This window comes from Mus musculus, chromosome 3 (genome assembly GCF_000001635.26).
Source record: "Mus musculus strain C57BL/6J chromosome 3, GRCm38.p6 C57BL/6J".
In the NCBI taxonomy this organism is placed as follows: Eukaryota; Metazoa; Chordata; class Mammalia; order Rodentia; family Muridae; genus Mus; species Mus musculus.
In genome coordinates, this window is record NC_000069.6 from 98,871,818 (window position 1) to 98,896,664 (window position 24,847).

At 41.0% G+C, this 24,847-nt stretch overlaps 1 protein-coding gene across 2 annotated transcripts; it reads right to left on the minus strand.

Annotated features, from left to right (window-relative positions):
- Window positions 1–2,701: 2,701 nt before the first annotated feature.
- Window positions 2,702–23,559, minus strand: Hao2 (hydroxyacid oxidase 2). 2 transcript variants are annotated; one of them, NM_019545.4, is made up of 9 exons: window positions 21,336–21,413; window positions 13,790–13,893; window positions 12,884–13,022; window positions 11,757–11,908; window positions 9,987–10,270; window positions 8,518–8,727; window positions 5,295–5,453; window positions 4,909–4,978; window positions 2,702–3,547 (listed from the first exon to the last, which is right to left on the minus strand). In NM_019545.4, the coding sequence occupies exons 3-9, from the start codon at window positions 13,012–13,014 to the stop codon at window positions 3,492–3,494; spliced, it is 1,062 nt and encodes a 353-aa protein (NP_062418.3). In that variant the 5' UTR covers window positions 13,015–13,022; window positions 13,790–13,893; window positions 21,336–21,413; the 3' UTR covers window positions 2,702–3,491. The 2 variants fall into 2 exon arrangements, with proteins under 2 accessions (NP_062418.3, XP_011238471.1); XM_011240169.3 differs by lacking the exon at window positions 21,336–21,413 and adding an exon at window positions 23,395–23,559 and having other exon boundaries at window positions 2,884–3,547.
- Window positions 23,560–24,847: the final 1,288 nt, after the last annotated feature.

Sequence of the window (24,847 nt, forward strand, 5' to 3'; positions counted from 1 at the left end):
CTCTCTCTCTCTCTCTCTCTCTCTCTCTCTCTCTCTCTCTCTCTCTCTCTCTCTGTGTGTGTGTGTGTGTGTGTGTGTGTGTGTGTGTGTGTGTGTGTGTGTGTTTCAGAATGCTTCTGTAGTGGTAGGTTTCTATGTGAACAAGGTATTTTTAATAGATAAGCACAAGGATTTAGTTAATTTGGGAAATGACTTATTTTCAAAGGAACCAAAAATAGGCCATGATATTTTGGCACTGGTCTGTAATATTTTAACTCTCTGTAATTCCTGATGTTTAGCCAAATTGATCTTTAGAATCTTTAACAAAACTATAGCTTCTCTTTCTCTCTCCACTCCAACCTACCCCTCTTCTTTCTGACAACTTCAGTTAACAAAGGGATTCAGTGCTCTCAAGTCTATCTTTAGGTACTGGCATGAAATTTGGGTTTAAATAGAGGCAGAATTGGGTTGGGAGACAAAAGAAATGTTCAACTAGTTAGTATTAGTCATGACTAAGACGTGGTCCTGACCATGATTATCTTAGATACAGTCCCACAAGGTAGCCTGAAGAAATGTGCATTGCTTAAGCAGACAAGGTGCTCTCAGGAGATAGATTACTTTTGATATATATTTTATCATGAGTAGCTGCTCTCATATAAGTGCAGGAGACTCTCTTGAAGCATCTCTAAGTTTTGTTTCCAAAGGGCTATCTACTCTGGACCTGGGCAGTTGTGAGTAGAATTTCTGTGAAGACTCCCATCTTGTTTTCTACGAACATGAACACAGAGGTAAAGTATTTGGGTAAACACTGTAGCTTACAGTTGCCAGTTCACTTAATAAAGGTGTTTAGTTTTGTGGCAAATTGACGAGCTGTCTTACAAAGTGGCTATGCAGCTTTATATGCTCACAAGCAATATGCATCCTTGCTATAATTTGGTGTTGGTGTTGTTTTGACTCTGTGGTATTCCAGGAGGTATACAGTGGCTCCTATTATTTTCACTTGTAGTTCCTTAGTGTGCCTGGTGCTGATCATCTTGCTATGTGACTATTTTCTATCTTCATCCTTCTATTGATCAAGTGTCTTTTGTCTACTTTATGTCAGGTCATATTGTAATACAAGGTGCTTTTAAGGTTTAAAATATTTATTTCTGAGATTTAATATGCATATATTTTGAAGTAATTAAGGAAATGCCATCTTGTCCTGACTCCCTTTTGTGTCTACTTAGAAACTTCTCAGTCTTCTATCCCACCACAGTCATGTCTGTCTTGGCAACACATTTGAGATTTATATGATCATAACCATGGTCCAGATGTATTAATAAAAATAATTCATGTTTAAAAATAATCAAAAAGGCTTAAGTTGAAAACATCCATTATGTTATGACTGAAATAACTAGTATATTGTGACTAAGCAAATGTTTTGTAAGTTTATTGTGACCTTCATTTAGCATTGATGTAATTGTGGGTTTTGCTTTTAAAAATGCTAAACTCCTGAGTTTCAGTGTTAAGGGACTTTGAGGCATGAAACTGCTCTTGGTCACTGGCCAAAATTAAAGGACTGATACTGTTATATGTTTGCTTGTGATCCTAGCCTTTAAGGGCTGAACCATCTCTCTAGCCTGACTCTGACACTCTTAATTGGCTTAATTAGTGTGGTATCTGTATCTTTCTCACAGGAACTTATTGCCCTGTGGGTCAGTGTGCAATCTTATGCTCATGCTTCTGAGCAATAGGGAATACTTAACTGGTGTTTTCTTTATGTAATAGTCTTGATTTCTCTCCTTAGAATTTCCACTCTATCCATTGAAAAAAACACTTTAGTTATTTTAGATCCAGAATCCAGAAAAGGCAGTGCTACCACCCAAGAAGATGCATTCATGAAGAACTTATATTCCTTAACTTACAATATTTAACTTACAATATTTAAACAAAATATTCCCACCATCTGCTTGTCAAATTATATTTATACATTGGACTATTGCGATTTTTTCACTCTTGAAAACAAACAAATCTACAGAAACTCAAGCCTCCAGCTGCTGAGTTGAAGGTTGAAGAGATGCCCTGTGTGGCAGCACTTTGGTTATTACAGTAAGTGTATGGCTTCCCAAGGAAGTTGGAGGAAATTTCCCAGCATATCCATCAGTCAATGGAAGCATAAACAAGTTAAGCTATGAGGTGGCTAGAGGGTAAAAATTGAACTGACCCTCTGGCTTGCTCAGCTAGCTTTTATCCCCTCAGGAAATTCAGGCCCACCTGCCCAGGGATTGCACTGTACATATTAGTGCAGGTCCTCTATCAATTAATAATTAAGAATATTCCTCCAAGACATGGCTACAGGACAATGTGATTGAAGGAGTTCTTCATTTAGGGTTCCCTCTTCCTAAGTGACTCTGGGTTTGTGTCACATTGACAGCTAACAATAACTATGACAACAACAGGGGCCAATGAGCACAAGGTGTTTTCATGTTGTCTCTAGTGGAATGAGAATGGTGGGACCTAAGTTATTGTTGTATAAATGGAGAGATAGGGAAATCCAAGGTACCTGACACATAATGCTATGTTATAGAAACATGGGTCTAGATTGTGATCAAAGGAGTCTGTGGGCTGTTGAGCATGTTAAAGAAGATCAAAGTCCTTCTAGGTGGGGTCATATCCTCCTGGAAAGGGGTGAGGCTTGTTTCTTATGAATGAGTTTGTACAAAACGATGTTCTAGGCTGACTTCTGGGTAGCAGAAATTTTCTCAGACTTTAATCTTTCCAAATATTTTCATGCTATAAACTTCATTGAAAAGGCTTAGATTTATTTGACAAAATGATTATGACCAGAATAAAGATATCTTCTTTTTCATGTATCAGTAAATGACTGGAATATTTAATTTTAATTTAGTCATAAAGTTTTAAATATGAGTTTCAAAATCTTCCTCTTGTTTTTTTATTGAGGTCAGCTTCTGTTAACAATGGACATTAGGCAATAGATCATAATATTTCTGTAACATGCTGTGACAGAAACTTGAATAATTCACATGCTGTACTATGCTTCAGAATTTGACTACATATATTGATGTTTTAAAAATATTTCTTGCAGGAGGGAATGAATAAAATCAGGATAACCCTGTCCCCATTTCTTTTTGAACATATATTGATATTTTAATTGATACATAGTAATTACACATAATTATGGCACAGTATGACATTTCAATTATGTATAATGCACTACTGATCAAATGAAGGTAACTGGTATGTCACATCAGATCTAACTATTTCCTTTCTTGCTAGAACATGGCTTTTTGATATAGTCAATTAATTGTTAACTCTAGTTTCCTGTAGAACATTAGATGTTATTTCTTCATCCAAATGCACCCTCTGGTAGCTTTAGCCTATCTTTTCTCCATCTGTCTCAATTTTTGAGGGTAGAGGGCTTAAACTTCTATTATGAATGGGACCCAAGAAGAACAGCATCACACACTATGTTGAAAGCTTGTCTTTCTCTTGTAGGCAATCTCAGTAGGTCCTTATAATCTGGAGAACTGAATCAGGTCTGGACTGATCTCAGCAACTGACCGGCAGCCTGAAAGAATCAATCACAATTTTGAGCTTGTTTCTAGGCAAGAGAGAAGGCTTAGCAGAAAGAGGTCTTTGAATGTAGATCTGATATATGGGTTTGATTCTGAGTACCCCAAAACAGCTAGAGAAACCAACTCCCAAGAGGTATCCTTTTACCTCCACCCCTGTTCATGTACACTCTGTCTATCTCTCTGTCTGTCTCTCTGTCTGTCACTGTCTCTCTGTCTCTCAGTCTCTTTCTCTCTCTTTCTCTCTCTTTCTCTCTCTTTCTCTCTCTTTCTCTCTCTCTCTCTCTCTCTCTCTCTCTCTCTCTCTCTCTCTCTCTCTCTCTCTCTCTCTCTCTCTCTCTGTGTGTGTGTGTGTGTGTTCCCTCTCTATTACAGAGCTCACTTCTCTTCCTCCATGGACTTGGGATGATGCACCAGGAGGAAGCCTTTAGCCTTTGCGCTCACCTTGATAAAGTGTTATTTCTATCAATTGTGTATTGTAATCCCGGTTGCAAAATAAATCAATGATCTCATAGTTGCTCATAGTTTATGCGTAGCCACATCAAAATGTGAAACACTCAAATGTGACGTGTACACACACACACACACACACACACACACACACATCTCTATTGTAGCATCAAAAACCCAACTGCATGAGCTAGCTTTCTTTGGCTTTTAGCTTGGTCCTGATGAAAATGGTGTACTTAAGAAGTATGTTCTAGTCTATGAGGCAGAGAAGGCTCAGGGATACTGTAGTAGATGGAATGAGTACTCCACATACCACATGCCTTCTAGGGGAAGTTTCTGCCAAAGGAAAGATCCTACATGACCAGAAGATCTTAATTAGTATGTAATATGAAGATGAAAACCAAGCTTCCATGTTGGGGTTGAAAAAGAATTAAAAAAATGAAAGCAGGGTAGCAAAGTGGTGTGGAAAACTGTGAGCAAGTAGACAGTGAGAAGCCTATGGTAATGAAAAGGCTGGAAGGATTTAATCAGAGTCTGTGTGGAACCGAACATGATATAGCCACCTTTACTGCTGCACACAGAACATGAGGAAAATGTATCACAAAATGTAACCAATGAGAGATTCTTTTCCTAAAATAGAAATGAAAGAAATTTCACACCCAGAGCAGGAGCCTCAGGTGGCCTACAAATTGAACTGATTAGTACCAACAGTGTCCTTGAGAAAAATACAGGGTTTCCATTGTCAGTGAGCAGTTCTTGATCTCTTTGTAAAACATTTCTATAACTGTTCTGTCTTCAGGACAGCTATCAAGCCAAGGCAGGGTTAATCGACATGAAGGACCTTCAACTTCTGTCTGTAAACTTCCCACCTGAAGCTCCATACCAGAGGAATAAACAGAGCCCATACCTGAAAGGGCCATACAAGTGTGGAGTTCTTCTTTTAGAATATCTAAAACTTCCTTAACACCATCTTCACCCTGAAAAGTAGAAGGGAGGGGACAGAGGTTTGAAAGAACATTTGGACCACCAGATGGTTACATACCATGTGTACATTCTTTACAGTTTCAGGGAGGATGGAATCTATGAAATCAGAATAACGTAGAGATTAAAGGAAACAAGTGGGGAAAGCCTGAGTCAAGGACTCTGAAGTATGTGGAACACTTTAGAAGCCTGAAGGTGAGGTGACCTGAAACAATTTTGCAAGAAATTGAGGAAATGTCTTCACTGGAAGATGGATTATGGAAAACCACAGGAATGAGTCCTGAGCTCTGCATCCCATGCTAGCAATCTTACCTTGCAGGCAAGGCCCCAAATGATTGGTCTCCCAAGAAAAATGCACCTAGCTCCAAGGGCTAGTGCCTTCAACACATCATTGCCGGTTCGAACCCCACCATCCATGTACACTTCAATTTTCCCATTGACGGCAGCCACCACTTCTCTCAGAGCATCAATCTGAAAGTGAAATATACACACAGCTCTGGATATTCCTATGTTGTTTCTCAAAAGGTCATGGGATGAATGTTCCTCTCAAAGTTGAATAGGACCAGGAAATTCAAGCAAAGGCCAAGACCTTTACATATCTATCTCCAACTGTGCTTTCATCCAAGGGAACTCAGGGTCCTGCTCACAAGGCCTGCAGACTCCTGAGGACCAGAAGCTTGTGTTTCCTGAACTCCAGGAGACTCCTGTATTCTATACTGTCCAGGGCAGCAGACCTCATCTAGAGCCTGGAATAAGGATCCCTGAAGAGATGGTTCTAAGCTGACTTTAGTTATTATCTGTATTTCTCTAAAGGAAACTGGGGGAAAGGAATTGAAATAGAGCCCTCAGACTCTGACACTGGGCAAGGAAGCCATTGGAATGCTGTTCCAAACTAAGCAGAATAATTAATAATAATAATAATAATAATAATAATAATAAATGCAACAATAAGGTCTAACAGGGAGAAAACAACTCTGTCCTTTGATGTCTGTATGGAGGAAGCACTGGATGTGTTTTGAAATAACTTACATGGAATAACTAGAGAAAACTCATGTCCAAGTATCCTTTGGAATATCTATGATGCCATGAAGAGGAAATAAACGTATTTATAGAAACTTCTCTAGTCACACTCAGCAGTGCAGTTGACAGTGACTTAGAAGTAGAATGGAGAAGCCAAGTGTGGTGGTGCTTATCAACTTATTCAGAAGCAGAAGCCAAGAGAACCAGGAGCTCAGCGCCAGCCCGGGCTACATAGCACTACATAGCTACATCAGAGAAACCAATAGGGCCTGTGAGATGTTTCCACAGTGGAAAGTACTCGCTGCGCGTGCGCACACACACACACATACAACACACACACACAACACACACACATAACACACACACCACACACACACACATAACACACACACACAACACACACACAACACACACACACCACACACACACACCACACACACACACATAACACACACACACACAACAAACTAACTAAATTACAAAGCAAACCAATAGAATAATACCAGTCAAAATTAGCTCAGCCTAGGGTGGAGAGTGGTCCATTTTTCAGTAGGTCAGAGCAGGACACCTACTGCAACTCCCTGAGAATGCTGTTTATCGACCACATGAGGAAGCACCGTGACAGCATTTGTTATGGAAACAGACAGAATGGACTCTTGTAAGGACTTTCTTCTGCAGATGCAGCTGTGAAGGCCATTCCTTGTTCAGGGTTAAGGATGAGCCCCAAGTGTTGATAAGGCTGAAATCAAAGCTGTGTTCTGGTCCTTAAGCTTATTTCCTTGTTGGTTTGTTCCTCTTATTTGAATCAGGGTTAAGAGAGAAGAGTACTATCTCAAGGCTCTCTCCACCAAGGTTTTGATTTTGTTGTATGAAAACTTTTACTTGTTGAAAGTAATTATATGAGGAGAAATAAGGAAAACAGATTCAAACCCCATTATTAACAATAAGGCCCCATTCACTCTGTCAATGGCAGATTTGTAAGCCCGATTCTGGGAGAGAAGGACCCCTTACCAGCCTCATGTTCCCTTAGTTTCCCTTGTCTTCCCCTACGTTAGGAAGGAGGCATAACTGTACCTTCCAATCCAGCGTTCACTAAGAGACACAGCAGAGTGAGCCTCTCTCTGGACAGGCCTGTCTGTCTACTTCCTGCTCTCCTAGCAAGGGACTGGTGGAGGAGTGATGAGTACTGGCAATGACTCCATCCCATAAGCCTTAGACCAAACAGGAGAACAGCTTAGAAATTTCTGCTTCTCTTGGGATCTATCTTTAAAGAATTAATCAAGGACACACGAAAATTATTAAATTTAAGGATGGTTACCGATTCATTGTTATAAATAAATAAATCATCAGATACAGGGGTACGGGCCTCTAATTTCCACACTAAGAGAACAGAGATGGGCAGATCGAAGGCCCAAAGCTGGTATGGGCTACCTGGTGAGACCTTGTCCCAATCAGACAACAAACAAGCAAACTAAACAAAAAGAAACAAAGTAAGGAAACACTGGAATGAAAGCAGATGCTCAACACCAAGGGGATCATTGTATAAAACTGTCCACTCATGCCACGCCATTAAAAAGAAGAGAGAGTTATACTGAAATAAAAAAATGTGCTTAATACATTGGATAGTTGAAAAGAAGGAAATTACAAAACATATTAACATGTGAACATTTTAAGTCACAAAAGATGTATTTGTATTAACAAGCATCAAGAAATTAACATCAATGATTGAGATAAAATTTGAGATTCTTTTTTTTTTTTAAAAAAAATACACTTCCTTCTGTTTGTGGATATCTTTTTATAAGAGGCCAAAGGAACTGAGGAAGAAAAGGCTTGACTTTTGTTTGTTGAATTGTGCCAAGCATTGCTGGAACAACCTTTGGAGAAACAATAGCATAAATATGACTATGAAGACAAGCTAACAACTGGCTTCCATGTAAAGACTCTTTGTCCACTCTCCTTTACTCATTTTTTTCACATGTGCCATGCAGATCGGACATACATTTGTAAGCTACCGCAGGCTATTGTAGATTTCAGTATTAGATTCATCAGTGTATGACAGACTAGTGTATTTGTGCACTGCAGTTCCACTTTGAAAAATGATTACATGCCTCTGGGAGGTACCGCTCCTTTCTGCATGTGTCAGATAGGAAAACTAAGTTTCCAAAGTCTATGAAGATGCATTAGCTTCAATGTGATTACTTCTGGCAGAAGACAGGGGCTTCAATGCCTTTCAAACATCTCCCTTGGTCTACTGTGAACCTGTACTCATTAGTTGATGTCTCTAAACTCCAATATTCCTAACTGTAAAATAGGGATATATCTATTTTGCAGCAATGTCACAAAGTTTAGATATTTTACACATACAGTTTAGGAAAATAGTCAGACAAACATGATTAACCATCCTTAAGATCCATAGGCAATATCATGATAAGGCAGAGGGCAATTCCTACTAGATTTAGTAGGGAGCTTTGGCATAGAGCATTCGGACACGCCCCTCTGACGTCATCCTACTTACAGATGCAGGAACCTCATCAAGCTGCCTCCCGCCATGGTTGGAAACAATGATGCCTCGGATGTTGTGCTTCACTGCTAATTCTGCATCCTCTTTTGTCAAAATCCCTTTGAGGATAATGGGCAACCGAGTCATACTCTGAAGCAAGGGGAGATCATTCCAGCAGGAAGATGAACTTGGCATAGACAGGGGAGTAGGAAGTCCAGACTTGCTCTGTAGGGAATTAGAAGATGACTCTTAGACCCAAATGAATGCTCACTTGATTCATTCAAAAGATGAGGTGCATTTGGAGCACTGTCATTTCTAAGCTATGAAAACCAAGCAATGCCACTCCATGCTGATGCTTCTTCCTCTCCCAAAGGCTGTATGAAGAATTTCTACCTTTAATGGCTTGTTGACTGACCATTAATCAATGTCTTTGATCTGGATAGACACAATGACAGATGAGACAGAATCTATACTTAAAAGGGTGTGGTATGTAGTATGTAAGACGAGTAAGAAAAATAGTCAAAGGACACAGTGACATTTTATGGTTGACCTATATTCATGAGCTAATAAAACCAAAACAAAAAAGATCTTAAGCCAGGCCTTGCCTACTATCTAGCTTTGGCTCACAGTACGCAGCACATTTCCTTAAATTCTAATGTTCAGGGACACACAGGAATCATAGGTGCCCACTGGCTGACAAGGACACTGTTATCTTAGCCTTGATTTTTGCTTTCAAGGGCGTGCCATCTTTTTCAATCTTCAGAATTTAATAAAGTGTTCATGGTAGTTCCTTAGTTGGAAGGTTTCCAAAAGATGTGTTGCAGATCCCTGATGATTCTGGATCACTTTTAAGTTTTCAAGACAGCACACTAGAGCCCCAGCTGGCTAGATAGGCTGTCTATATAAAATTGACCTGTGAGCGTCCTCTCCAGAGAGTCAGTTTGTCTATGCAACCTATGCAAAAGTATCACTTTCTGAACCCATCATGAAATAGAAAGTGTGAGAATAACACTTTAGTTTGCTCTCCAGTTCTTGCAAAATGCATCCCTAAGGCTCTTCTGTCTCCCAACATCAGCCCTGGCTTGAACATCTCTGATGACAGACTGACCATCTCCAGAGACAGTGAGTATTTGGTCATAAGTTCTGCCTGCCAGAAGGCACTGGAAAGGAAAAACAAAACAAAACAAAACAAAACAAAATAGGTCAGCCTCTTTAACTGCTACATTTCCAGTGTCTGCCATAATAAGGCAGGTATGGGAAAATATTTGCAAAAAGGATGACAAGAGAGTGGGAGAAAGGGAGGCAAGGAGGAGGGAGGAGGAAGGAAGGGAGGGAAGGATAAAGGAAGGGAGGAAGGAAGGGAGGGAGAAAGGGAGAGATGGATGAAGGGACAATGGAGAAAAAGAGGGAGGAACACTAATCATCTCTTCTTATCCTAAATGCTTCTTATATTAAGTGCCCATTGAGTCTGATATCTTTCTCACCTCTCCAGGGGATCGGAGATCCTTCAGCTTTATGTTTGCCTCCAAATCCAGCAGGCTTCTCTTGTTCCCTCGCCTATTGCCAAGTACAGGTGCATCTACAGTGACCACCAAAGCTTTGAAACCCAAGGCTTCTATCCTCTGAACCATCTGCTTGTTGATGTCCCAGTCTGGCTGCACATAAAGTTGGAACCAATGGAGGCCTCCAGGGGCAGCAGCAACAATGTCTTCCACAGTATAGCTGGCATAACTGCTGATGACATAGCAGATGTTGGCCTTCTGAGCAGCTGGAAAGCAAGAAGCATGACCTAGTTTGGAGGGCAGAACTATTCTGACCTTGCCTCTGGACAGGTTGCCTAGTGAGTGGAGAGAAAGCCTGAGTACATTCTACTTCCCCATGAGAGATGGCATGGTTCAATGGAGAGGGTTAGTGTTTGCATTCTCTTCCGTGTAAGCTACTCTGTAGGGGGAAGAAATATGCCAGAGAATGAGAAGGATGAATCACACCCCTCTCTTTCTGTGCGGCTTTGAGGCTTAGTTCCTTTATTCGTCAAATGGGAAAGGTACTGATAAATGTCATGGCCACTTTTATCATTTCACTCTGTCTGCCCAGGGCCTTGATCTCACTCTGAAGCTGCATCCATGGCCAAAGAATTTGTCCTAATCAAAAATTAATGTTAATGCCTCACATCAGCAGGAAACAGTTTGTTTCACTCCACTACAAGACAATACATTAGTGCAGTAAGTCAACCATCTTCATATAGGACATTAATGTTTCCACTTAGCTATGCCTGTTTGTCTCTTTAACTCTAGAATCCTCATACTCATTGCCTCATGGAGTCTAAGGGGAAAAAAATCAGAAAACTTCTGGGAAATACACACACACACACACACACACACACACACACACACACAAATACACCCTATCGTATACCACAGATACCCACACTACACACATCACCCACACACACACCCCTCACATATACCACACACACCTACACCACACAACCTGACATACAAACACACACACACACATACCATACACCATACACACACATCAAACACATACCACACACACACAGAGGCAACTTGGAGTCAAGAGGATGGACTCCCAAGAATGTTTAGTGTTATCTCTTCTCATTCATTACTGTTACTATCCATGTTTGTGGAGGCCACAGGGACAGACTCCACAGGGTCCACAAAGACAGGCCTCCACGGGATTTATTAGGAAAGAGCTAAAACCACCAAAACCCTTTTTGTTACACAAGACAAGGTCAATCAAGGAGAAGAGAAGTGGACTACTTAGAAAAGAGCAGCTACCAAGCCCTGTGTGAGGATTTGGGGAAAAAGATTTCTCATCATCCTAAATGTAGACTCAGAATTCAGCCCCATCTCTAGCCCACAAAGCTGCAGAGGGTTCCCTTTCTTGGTGCCATGATTAGTTCCTCCACTTGATATACCTCTTTTCCCTTGGTATGATTCAGGGGGTCAGCAACCCTCTTTCAAGGAATGATTTGAGGTCTCAGCATCTCCTATTTATCAATAGTTCCTCTTTTACTGGGATCATCATTATGGACAGTATGTCCACATTCTACATCAGTGTCACACAGCTGTGGCTTATGCAATCCCTTAATCACCATTCTTAGTCCCCATAGGACTGATGTCCCTAAGGCCTTTCTGTAAGAGGTCCTGATGCTCCCTACCACTTATCTGGGCGAGAACTCTCACTTACTTCTGGCCTTCTGGAAAGGCAGCCTTCAGGTGGAACCATACCTTTAGCTGTGCTCTTTTCTCCATCTGCCCAGGCAATTGAATGAAAGGCTGTGGGTGAGATGCAAATGGGGGCATTGATCTCCTGCCCTTGGATTGTGGTCCTGGTGTCTATCTTTGACACATCTCTCAGGTATCTGGGGCGGAGGCGGATTCTGTACTAGACAGACAATAAGATGGATTATTTTCCAACTTGGCTACTCTTTCTGGAGCTGGGACCCTAATTCACAATGCAAATTTAAATAGATTTAGATCTCTGAACCCTTCTTAGGATTAATTTGCTGATCCTGAATAAACAGTACAGGTTTAGGAGTAGGCAACTTTCCAGGGTATCTTTGCCCACTAACCCAGTCCCCTTTGAACTGTTGGTAAACCAAAGTCCACTTTAGCTTCTGTCTTGCACTGTTAGAGTACTGTTTTTATGTCTTGACTCTCAGTGCTTAGGTGCTTAATTTAGTCTTTATCAGCAATGACTTGACAGGGAAAGAAAAATTCAGGCATCCCCGGAAAGAAAGACAAGGCAATCAAGAGTTCAAATCCTAGAAGACAACCATGTCTCCCAACCCCTGACCCTCAGGGAACTAATTTATTTGATTTATATACTGCTTTACAGAAGGTAGGGTAATTCACAAATGACATCTAAAACATTATTTTACAACCCATGAAAACTTGGAAATAGCTGTTGTTGGCACATGCTCCAACCCTTAGTTTTTGAGTCCAGTTCTCATCCGAATCAATCTGCCATTACCCTAAACATCATTTTTCTCCAAACAGTCCTTTCACCCCCTTTACATTTTTTTCCTTCAAGGCAGCACTTTTGGGAACTCAAGCCATCTAGATCTGCATGTAGCTTGTCCACCCTGCACTGCTGTTGTTCCTGTTCCATCTTTTCAGCAAATGAAGTTGCTGGGATACAGAGAGCTGATAAGTCACTTACACTAGATCTAAGATAGATTCTCTCTATAAAGTTTCTCCCCAACTCCCTATTCCTCATCCCCACTCTATGATAAAACACAGAAGCTTGCCATTTTCCTGTCCACTATGTGTTCACTAAAGGCAGAACTATTCCTATGTCAGGGGCTTTCAACCAATGCATCCTAGAGTAACAATGGAGAGGATAAAGAGCAGACCTTCTAAATGCTGCCAAGTTGTCATTGTAGGTTATGCCATCATCAGCTTCTCCTTCAATAAAATCCCAGGAGGTCTTAGACAGCTGCTTTTGTGCTTGTGCCTTAAAGTCTGCCAAACACAGCAAAGACATTGCTGGGCCTTCGAAACAGAAAAACAAAACAAACCCAGTGAGAACACGTTTGGCATAAATGGGTAGGGGCAGAGTGTGAAGCTGCTTAGTTGCCATATCTGTATGTTGGTGTTCTTTAACTCAGTGCACTTCTGCTTCCCCCAAACCAGAGGACTTCCTTCCTCTCACATCCACTCCCCATACCGAATCATCTGGTCTTCTGAATGTCTACCATGGCTTCTTCCTACGTTCTACACACATGGCTTTAGATCATAAAGGCTGCACCACACCTTAAAGGATTACAACCGAAGAGCTTCTTGCCTCCTCATCTCTTTCTAGGTGGCATGGATCCTTAATAAAATGAAAGTCTCATTGAACATCTAGTGTCTCCAAGTGCCCATATTACCTCACTTGCACCTTTCCAGGACCTGCTTCCTAACTGCCTACTTAGTGTCATGTCTCAGTGGCCTTAATTTCACTGTGGTATGGCATCGATACCACTATGTGAAAAATCTGCTCTGCTGTGATATCAGTGTGAGTTCCCAAGATCTCTAAGATGTCTGAATTATTGAGGCTACCGACAACATAGTGAAAACAGCTGATTATTTTGGGTTGCCCCTTGGCTAGGTGATTGGACATGTTGCCACAACGTCACTGCCTTCTACCTTTTGTTATTTTTGCCAAGAGCATGTTTTTCCCATTTATTACCATCAATGATCTGAACCCTGCATCTAGTACATGGGACTTTTAATACAAGTACGCAGAAGGCCTGAAGAGGGCTTAGTTTAGAGCTCACCGGTAGTTTCTCCAATAGGAACGAAAGAGTGAGATCAACAGCTGCAAAGATGCTGTAGGAACTTGGGTTGGTCACACCATTCAGGGCTTGTACACAAGAAGATTCTGGAAGGAAAGAATGGAAAATGCAAACTTTAAATACCTAGCCAACTCTGGTGCAGGAGATAACAGTGTAAAAATTACCCTGAGCCTAAAAGTAGAAACCAGAGGACTTTTAAGCTATTGGGTAAGGGAAAGGTACATGTACCAGAAACTCACTCTTCAATCAGAAATGGCAAAGGACAAAAATTCCAGATGAAAATGTGGGGTGCTGAATATCTTAGGTAGAGATGAGGCAGAACTGGTCTGAGGTCAATTGGAACTAGGCAAAAGCCCAGGGAAGCTCAACAGAGGAGCAGCACACCATTCCTACCTAAGGGGCTAAACAGAAGTTCTGTTGAAAAACAAAACAAAACAAAACAAAAACAAAACAGAGTCTCCTGTGATGTGGCCATTTTACATGGAGGTTATGAAGAGGCATTTGACTACATCTATAGAGCTTTGCACAGGCAACCTTGTTAGTTGTTGGGCAGGACACTACCCAATGCTGAGCTATTCTAATAAAGTCCAGCATCCATATTTGCTTTAACCCAATGTCTACCTACCTTACTCACTGAAACATTCATAAACCCTAGGTTAATGAATCGCTTATTTTATATCCAACTATCTTGCAATTGCTCATTCATAGTTCTATGTGTATAGAAAAATTAATATAGCAGTTTGTAGTGTTATTTCTTGGCAGATCTTGCCTTCAAGGTTAGGACTTGGCTTATAGTTAGAAACTAACACAGCAGCAAGACCAGATAAGAGTGATTTAATTTTAACTGAATTGTTTTGTTTTGTTTGCAAACAATGTGATTTATGCTAAACATTTGCTTTCCTTCTAGGAGCTTAGGACTTCGGTACAGAGAGTGATCATACGACCAGCCCCCAACATGAGTTGGTAAGCATAGCCTCTAACATGTCTCATCTTGGCACTGGAGGATTCATCAGATTTCTTGGAAGCTTATACCTGTTTTTTTTTCCCAGTCCTTTCTCTATCCTAACTTTTCTTTGCATCTTGTCTCTGAAATAGCCTATAGCCTCAATGATGTGTTGAGTTCTGTGAATTCTCCTACTGAACACACAGATTCCACAGCTGTAACCCTGACTTTAGGATGATACAATATTAAATTAGTATGCAGATCTATTGATTTCTTCCATTTAACATTCTTCTGTGTGCTGAGTCTATGCTTTTGGGGGAGAAGTAGAATTCCATCAGATTTCAGTTACTGCCTTCCTACACATTAAATGCCCATGGCAATGCTCTTGTGAAGGTATATTGCATAGACAGTGCACAGAACTGAAATCTAATCCACGAGAAGCAGCTCAGCATTACCTGTCCATAGTATTGTGATTATGGAATTTAAAAGTTGTATGACAATGAAACATTAAATCTCAGCATCTCTAAATGTAACCAAGGCTATTCATTTTCATTGTCTTTTTCATCTTTCCATTAGAAAAACTGTCAACTTCTCTGTGAAATAGATGGAGACATTACAGCCAATGGGGCATTAATCTCTTTCTTTTGGATTCAGAAGGAATGAGGCTCAGAAAACAGGAACGTTGTGGATTATTAGATAATAAATTAGTGCAGGCAATGACTTGGGAACTATATCCCGTTAGCCTCCAAAGATAGATGCTCTCCAATTCAACGGTAAAGAGCAAAGTTGTCACAGAAGCATTTTAAAATGTAAATATTATGTAAATTACATACACACACATCAGTGATTTGAATTACTTGCTAAATTACATTTAAGAAAAGTTTGGAAGCGTACATAAAGATACAATTGTCCAATTTTTCTTTCTATGACATAACTCAAGGTCAATAGCATACTGAGTCAATTGTTCTTACTAAAGGAACAATGTAAGAGTTACAGTTGACGAGAATCACACTTTGCTCTTCAATGCTTTCCCTTAATTTGAGAAAGAACTTGGTGCAATGTTTTTGTATATTACAGTCTGCTTCACACCAGTGTTGAAACCAGAGACTGAAGAAAGGATTCTAATCCTCCAACCATTCCTTTTGGGCCTATTTCCTCAGTCGTATTCCTATGCTCTCTGTCTACTCTGGTTGTCTCTGATTGTCCTGAGCAACAAGCTAGGCATAGGAGAAAATTTTGCACACAGATCACACATGAGACTTTGTTTCTGAACTTTATCTCCTTGAGTTTCTTCAAGCTCATTCTTTAAGGGTTGAACATGGAGAAGAACAATACAGGAAAGTCAAATGAAACCCTAAGAGCAAGGATGCTCTGGACTTCTGCTGCTGTGTTCTAATGGTCCAACTCTGATCCTTAGCCCAAGACACAAACTGGAGCTGGCTGCCCTGGTGAGGAAGATGTTGTTTTGTTCTGGGTGATGATCTAAACTTATCCAATTATCTTAGACAAAGCATTGTTTCCTTTGAAGAGTTTATAGCATACATAGGCTACTTATTACCTGAGAAACTCTGGGGTATCAGAGTTTGCATTTAGTTCCAAGACCCTGGGGTCCTCTGTGAGGAACAAGGAGAGAATTACAGAGCACACTGGGAGACACAAGAGGAAACAGTTTGTCTCACTGAAGGCTTCTTTTGCAATTCAGAATACTTCCTTCAAGATCCTTTGGTCTACTCTGTTGGCATTTAGGCCAAGATTTGTAAAGTCAAAGATAAGATCAAGGACCACATCCTGAAGCCAAGTTTGGGAGATTATACTATCCAAGGTTAGCTGAAACCAATTCTGGGACGACTTCCAGCCTCAAAGATAGATGTTGCAAAAGTCAGGATAACCTTCATAACCTTTATCCACAGCAATTTGCCGTCAATAATCTTTACTTTAAATAAATCTTTAAAAAGCACTACTAAATTCATGGCTGAACTCTTTAGGAGAAGAGTACAGCAGGATGAGGCTCTACATGCTTTCAGGACAAGGAGCCTCAGACAGTAGGCTTGATCCCTTAGATCCCTTAAGCAAACAGCCTCAATCCTGGGGAGAACCCCAGGACAACCATAACAGGGGCGAAACTAACAGGAGGAAGATTTGAATCAGTAACAGGCCTGTCCTCAGAGAAATACCAGGAAAAGAGTGCTCCCACACAAAGATGCTTTGAGAAACACTTGAGAGTAAAGGACCAGGAGCCCCATGCAGCCCAACAGGCATCAGCTTAGTCAGAGGCTGCAAGAATTGGTCAGTGGTTGCCGTCAGCCTAGAAGCAATTCTGTTCAGATCTCTGGGTCATCACGTTAAAGGCACAGGACTCTTCCAGGCCATGGTGCTTATTTCATTGATTTTATGGTGAGGAGTAAATTATTTTCTTTTGTCCAGTAACCCACAACCACTCTATCATTCTCCTTCCCTGTAATGCCTCTTCCTCTCTTGTCCTGTGCCCATGAGCTGCCATGGATAGTGTGCTATTTGGGTGTTTCTGAACTATCTCTGCACTGGGCCAAGAGGCTGATTCATGCTTGTGTTCTACTCTAGGGCCGTGTGTATCAAAGGTCTGGGACATGCTCATCTTGAAAGTATAACGCAAAAACAAAATTCTAGGCCTTTAGGCCCAGGCTTGGGAAGTGACCTCTGTGACTCAATGCTCCAAGGTATGCTAATCATAAAACAGATAGCGACATTCTTCCACCCATCTGCTTCCTGGGTTCAAAGAGTGTTCATTCAAAGAATGTGCTATTGTTAGGGGCTCTTAGAAACTGTCTTGAGAGATAACCCAAACAATTACCAGGTATTCCTTGTGACTCTTGTGACTTTGCACTTCCTTAGGACTCTTAACTGGTATCTTTGGTATTTTCCAACAATGCCCTCCCCACTTCCTTGAGTTGTGGTTTCTTCCTTTAAATATCCCCTTACCCAGCTACTTGGGGCGCCACGGTCCTCTACCCCTGTGTGGTGTATGACCGTGGGCAAGTCCTCTTGCAGTTTGCCCCAAGACTGTTTCTTGTGAGTGATTTGGGGTGTCGCCTCTCCTGAGTCAGAACGTGGGAGAGTCCTCACATTGTGGGTCTTTCAATCTCAGAGACCCTGAGCACATTTTCAGAAGCACCTTGACATTCCTTACTTACTTTTCTTTTACTCTATGGTGTTAGCAATTAAGATTGTTATTTTCCATAATCAACATTCATGCAATAGAGTGTTTAGAAAGATTAAGGGACTTCCTGATTTAGTTAAGCAATGGGATAATTTAATTGTGCATATTGGGAATAACATAATTGTTCCTTCATAATAAAAAGTAATAGTAATTAATAATGATGATGAAGATACACTGCAGCCATCTGTCTAGTGTGCCATGAGACTAAGCACACTGTGCGAGTAGCTTAGGTATTCTAATGCTTTAATTTTCATTGTCATCCCCAAATGAAAATATTACTACCCTCCATTTCACAAGGGAGAGAAAAATTAAAACACTTCATACAAAAATCACACATCTAGTAGTGTATTCTGACTTCAGATGCCTGGCTATTAATCACTATGAAAAGAAGTGTTTATATTTGTGCCAAAAGTGGTTTATGGTATGGCAAGTACCTAAGATATTTGAAATGTCTTGGTCACGTGTAGCATATTACTTCCTCTGGCCACATTACTTCTCTACCAGAAAGTATAAAGTTACCAGATAAGTAAGCAAACAAGTGGCCAAGCAACCAAATGACAAAACAAAAAACAAAAAAAAACAAAAAAATAAAGACAAACAAACAAACAAAAAAACCGCATCCAGATGCTCACTAAAAATAACCTGGGCATTCAAATCCATCTCAGTACCTTACAAAACATTCTCCCACATACCATCACATTTGACCCTCACGATACAGAGTTATAGATTTTAAAAACTGGTTCGTCCTTGATGTCCTTGAAGCCACATGGAGTGGTGTAGAAAGGAATGCAGTATCAACTGTGCAGCACAAAGTGAACTCAGTCAAATCTCACAAAGTTGAGCCGCTGGGCGGGATGTCCTGACTGACCCCAGGAGATCACTGTGTTGCTTCTCTTTCCTCAGGAGAGGGTTACAAACATCATAGGCTGAGAAAGCCCAAATGTTCCAAAATATAAAATTGACTGCCAGTATGATACTATTGCATTCCTGACTTTACACAGTGACCTGCAATCAGAATGCAATGCATGCAATGACCTTCAGAATATGAGTGAAGTACAAGTGAATCAGGTTTTTAGATCTCATGTTCATGCCCAGGGTGTCCCATTATGCATGCACAAATATTCCACTACTATAGCTGTATAACTTCCTGATCCCCTAGACTATTAACATTTCCCAGTTTTTTTTTTCCATTTTTTATTAGGTATTTAGCTCATTTACATTTCCAATGCTATACCAAAAGTCCCCCTTACCCACCCACCCCCACTCCCCTACCCACCCACTCCCCCCCTTTGGCCCTGGCGTTCCCCTGTACCGGGGCACACAAAGTCTGCGTGTCCAATGGGCCTCTCTTTCCAGTGATGGCCGACTAGGCCATCTTTTGATACATATGCAGCTAGAGTCAAGAGCTCAGGGGTACTGGTTAGTTCATAATGTTGTTCCACCTATAGGGTTGAAGATCCCTTTAGCTCCTTGGATACTTTCTCTAGCTCCTCCATTGGGAGCCCTGTGATCCATCCATTAGCTGACTGTGAGCATCCACTTCTGTGTTTGCTAGGCCCCGGCATAGTCTCACAAGAGACAGCTACATCTGGGTCCTTTCGATAAAATCTTGCTAGTATATGCAATGGTGTCAGCGTTTGGATGCTGATTATGGGGTGGATCCCTGGATATGGCAGTCTCTACATGGTCCATCCTTTCATCTCAGCTCCAAACTTTGTTTCTGTAACTCCTTCCATGGGTGTTTTGTTCCCACTTCTAAGGAGGGGCATAGTGTCCACACTTCAGTCTTCATTTTTCTTGAGTTTCATGTGTTTAGGAAATTGTATCTTATATCCTGGAGAGATGGCTCAGCGATTAAGAGCACTGACGGCTCTTTCAAAGGTCCTGAGTTCAATTCCCAGCAACCACATGTGGCTCACAACAAAGACAGCTACAGTTTACTCATAGAAATATAATAAATGAACCTTTGGGGCTGGCAAGATGGCTCAGCGGTTAAGAGCACTGACTGTTCTTATGAAGGTCCTGAGTTCAAATCCCAGCAACCACATGGTGGCTTACAACCATCTGTAATGACATCTGACACCCTCTACTGGTGTGTCTGAAGACAGCTACAGTGTACTTACATTTCCCAGTTTTTAAAGACAGATGGGTTTATATGGCTAATCTGCCCAACTGGTTGAGTGTGGTTCTGCCATGGTAGTTCATCTTCCAAAATCCATATCTATGAAATAAAGGCAGCTTGGATTTCCAAATCTCTACTTGGAAAGGGGCAGCCTTATAGGCCAGATGATTTTAAACAAATATGAACAAATGAGCAAATATGTATTTGTACATATACATTTTTATGTTAATCCACTGATGTTTTAGGGTGTATTTTACAACAGTGACTAGCTTTAACATGATATCTAGGCACTGCCCTAAATACTGAAGGTTAAGTGAAAAGCAAGTTTTTCAGGCTCAGCTTTTAAAATACAGTAAAAGTTGGAAGACGGGATTCAGTATTTCATTCTCAGTTTATTGGTATAATTTAGAGTTAAACATGAGTGTTTTCCTAGGGAGAACTACTGGAAATATGGAAAAAATGGTTCCCATTGCTTCTCAAAGGGGACCTCAGATGATTCCCAGTTATCATTTGTACAAGTTCCAGTTGCTACTAAGTTATAAAATCACAACATCACTATCGAGCCCAGGGTTCTTGTAAGAACTAAAGGATTCTGTAAAACTGAGAATGACGGAGTGGTTCCCAGTAAAGGCTTTAGGAGATGTGCATTCTGGGAGGTTGTAGAAGAACATGAAAGGTCCTTCTCCTTTCATTCTGTTTCCTGGTCCATCTATTCCACTCAAGTATTGGCTATCTATATGACAGTACCACCCTGTCTTGGTTCATCTTCTTCTCAGTCCTTCCCAGATTTCTGTGGGAACTGATCACAACCCCAAGAAGCCCTTCTACTGAAGGGAACTCACAACTGCTTCCAAAGAACAGAGTATCTCCAAATAAATGATACAAATTCTCTTTTTTGAAAAATATTAACTACTTCACTTATAAGAAGTAGACCTGTCACAACATTCTTTTTATGGCCAATGTTCCATGTAATGAGCACATTTAAGGGAAGGGACCTTTTAAAAGAACATATTTTGACTAATGTTTTCCCTAAGGATGCATACACATTCGGCTATCTCCAGGTTTAAATTCCCTGGACTGAACTTTTTATGCCAGCAGACTCTTTGATACTACAGCTTTCTTGGGTAATGCTTAAATGTGCCCACCCCTGCCACCTATCTCCATGTAACCTTCTTTGCCAAGCTCTCACTATGACTCCCCTAAATCTCACCCACTATTTCATCTTCTCCTCAAGTTCCAAGCATATAGAAAATACCCCAAGACAAACCTGACACTAAGGTCTTCCAATAGCCAGCAATAGCAGTATGTAGAGGTAGCCATGCAAAGCCTGCTACAGAGGCCCACCGTTCGGCTCTGAAGTAAAATATATTTAAGGATAAACATTAACCTTTTGGTTAAAAAGTTATCAAGGAAGTAATAAATAACCAGTTCAGATTAAAGTTAACCTTGACATAAACTTGAATGGCTTTGCAATATTTGCTGCCAAAACTAGATCTTTACAAGGTATGAAAATCCTGAAATTGTGTTATAAGAGTAAAGTTCTAAATAATAAAGTAGTTGCTTATTAACTTTCCATAAGGGAAGTTATGGTTAATGGTAGGATATAAGTGATTTCAGGTAGAGAGTTAAAAAATATACTGCAATGGGAAAAGGAACATTTGCCTGGGGTGTGGTAACTGGGTAGAGCAGATAATAGCTTCCAAGCCATGGGCAGGAAAATAGTGGGGACTCAGGACAGGGCTGCATAAGAATACTGTGGAGCTCTACATACTGAACTAGACAACCAAATTAATGCAGGAGGCAAACATTAATGTCTCTGACGATAACATGATTCAGTAAAGTAGGATGATAGCTTGTAGAACAAAATGGAACTGTGTGTGTGTGTATATGTGTGTGTGTGTGTGTGTGTGTGTGTGTGTGAGAGAGAGAGAGAGAGAGAGAGAGAGAGAGAAAGAGAGAGAGAGAGAACTGATTTCCTCAAGACAGTCTTGTAGAGTTCATTCAAGCTGACTAATTTATTAATTTCCCAAATCTCCCTTGTCTTCTTAGAGACCAGCTGTTATCAGGTGTTTCTGTATTGCAACAGCATGTGACGTTTTAATTGGTTACAATACACCACAAACATCCCATTAAATATTTTGATTGCCTCATGAGATACATGGATAGATGTTTCCCTCATTTTTCAGAACAATGAATGTGGTAAGCTAACCTGCTCAAAGCCATGACCAGTGTGAGGGTTAATCTTGACTGTCAGCTTGATGGGATTTGGGGTCACTTAGGCAGTGCTCCTCTGAGTGTGTACGGGTATGGGCATTTCTAGAGTTTGAGTGAGCTGAACAGATCTCATCAGGAAGTTGTGGGGCACCATCCCACAGGCTGTTACCCCAGACTTAATAAAAAAGAAAGCAAGTTGATATAGTGGCTCATGCTTGCAATCTAGGCATTCCAATGGCCAAGGCATCAGAATTTTCAAAAGTTCAAGGCTAGCCTGAACTACTTAGTGAGATTGAGGACCTCATGAACTACAGCATAAAGCCCTGTTCAAACAAAGCAAAGCAAAGCAAAGCAAAGCAAAGCAAAGCAAAGCAAAGCAAAGCAAAGCAAAGCAAAGCAAAGCAAAAACAGAATAAAACCAGACTGAACAAGCAAAACAAAACAAAAGAAAAATTGGGGAGCAGGAGCAGCCACCATTTTGCTTCCTGACTATGGATATCATGTGATCACCTACCCTCTGTTACCGCTATAATGGACTCTCCCGGCTCCCTTTTAACAGGGAGCACGAATAAACCCTCCCTTCTTTAAGTTGCATTTCTGGAACACTTTCTCATAGTGATGAAAAAAAATATGATGAATACAAACACTAATAAGTACAGTTAAGATCTAAACCCTACTTGACCTGAACACTGCTGTGGGAAAACTGCTAATTACGGTGGAAGTCTACCATTAACTGGATGGCCTTCTGGGGCTCAGCACGAATGGAGGACTCCCTCCATTAGCAGAGTTTCTCCTTCTCTGACCTTGTCTGGGGAATTCTAAGCCCCCCACACACACACACACTCACCTCTACTTGAAAAATGTCACATAACCTCAACTAGTTTATAAGATCCTTTCTCTTGACAAAACCTGTTCACCCAGCACCTGAGATTTTCCTGAAATGCTTCCCCAGGCTAATGAAGCATTCCAGGTACCCTAAGGTCTCCAGCCAATGACCTTTGCCCATCCTGGATGTCCCTGCCCTCAGACCCCCAAACTTTTGTAAGCTTTGAATCACCATAAGTAAAGTTGCTCTGCCTACTGCCTGCCTGGTCCTGGTGTGGTTTACTCACCATGTGTACTCACAGGGAATCTGAACTCCCGGTTCGACGCCACTGCCCTTGTGGGTTGTTTCGGCCATGAGGATGGGAAGACGCCACATACTGCCACAGTAGAACTTCAAGGTCATATAATGGTCATGGGAACGAGACCTGATCCTCTTCTACAATCTGCAGTGTTAGTTTAAAAGTCTGTTGCCCAAACTTTCCCTACTCTGTTTGGAGTCGGTAGAAATGATAGTTTTCTGGCCACTAGATGGCAATGCTATCTCAAACATGCTTTCAAAACCGCCTTCAGTTAATCTGGAAATTCCTTTTCCGCGGCAGTTAAACCCTTTGTATTCAGCCCTGGGGCATACCTGTGGTCAACTCTGACATCACTTGGACAGCATATAGTATTTTGATTGACATTTTCCATTACATCTTGAAGCAAATCTCTGTGTTCCACATAGCAGATCATGGGAAGATGAAGGTTTAGTTTCAATTTATGTTACCGTGTGTGTGTGTGTGTGTGTGTGTGTGTGTGTGTGTGTGTGTGTGTGTGAATGTATTATTTGAGACAGGGTTTCAAATAATAAACGAGACAATTATTTGAGACTGTCCTAGAACTCACTCTATAACAGGCTGGCCCCAAACTCAGAGACCTACCTTCCTCTGCCTCCTGAGTGCTGAAATTAAAGTCATGCACCACCACTGCCATACTTATTAACCTCTGACATTACTTGAATCCTTTTGTGTCCCATTTCTTCACACCATCTCTCAAACTATGATGAGAAATGTCCTAGTTTGTTTTCTGTTGGCTGTGGGGAGGAAAGTGTTTATTCTACCTTACCAAGTTATTATTATTATTCCCTCTATTATTGAGGGAAGCTAAGGAAAGAACCTGGAGGCAAGAACTGAAGCAGAAGCCACAAAGGAATGCTGCTTACTGGCTTGTTCCTTGTGACTTGTTCAGACTGATTTTTTTTTTTAACATAGCACAGGACCACCAGTCCTGGGGTGACATTGCTACCAGTATGTCAGACCCTCCTGCCTCAATCATTAATCAAGAAAATGCCCAGAGTCTTGTCTAGAAACCAGCATGATGGATACATTTTCTCAACTGAAGTTCTTTCTTCCAAAATGACTCTAGCTTGTGTCCAGTTGGAAAAAATCTAACCAGCACAAGAAGCAACGAGCTGATGTACGTAAGCGCTAGTAGTAGAGAAGAGAAAGATCTCACAGGAGACTCAAATTTGAGCTATATAGATAGCATCCTAGATCCTTTTTGAACTGGGTCTTTGAACTGAGCTAAGGAAGAGCTCTCTTCATAGATGGAACATTTTATATAAGCACCCTCACTTAAAGGAGTTAATATCAATAGATAGATATTAGGTCACAGAGAGAACCAGTTGAGGTAGAAGTTTGACAGCATCTCTGCATTCTAGGGAATTGGTTCATAGTGAGATAGACCAGTCTTGAACTCATC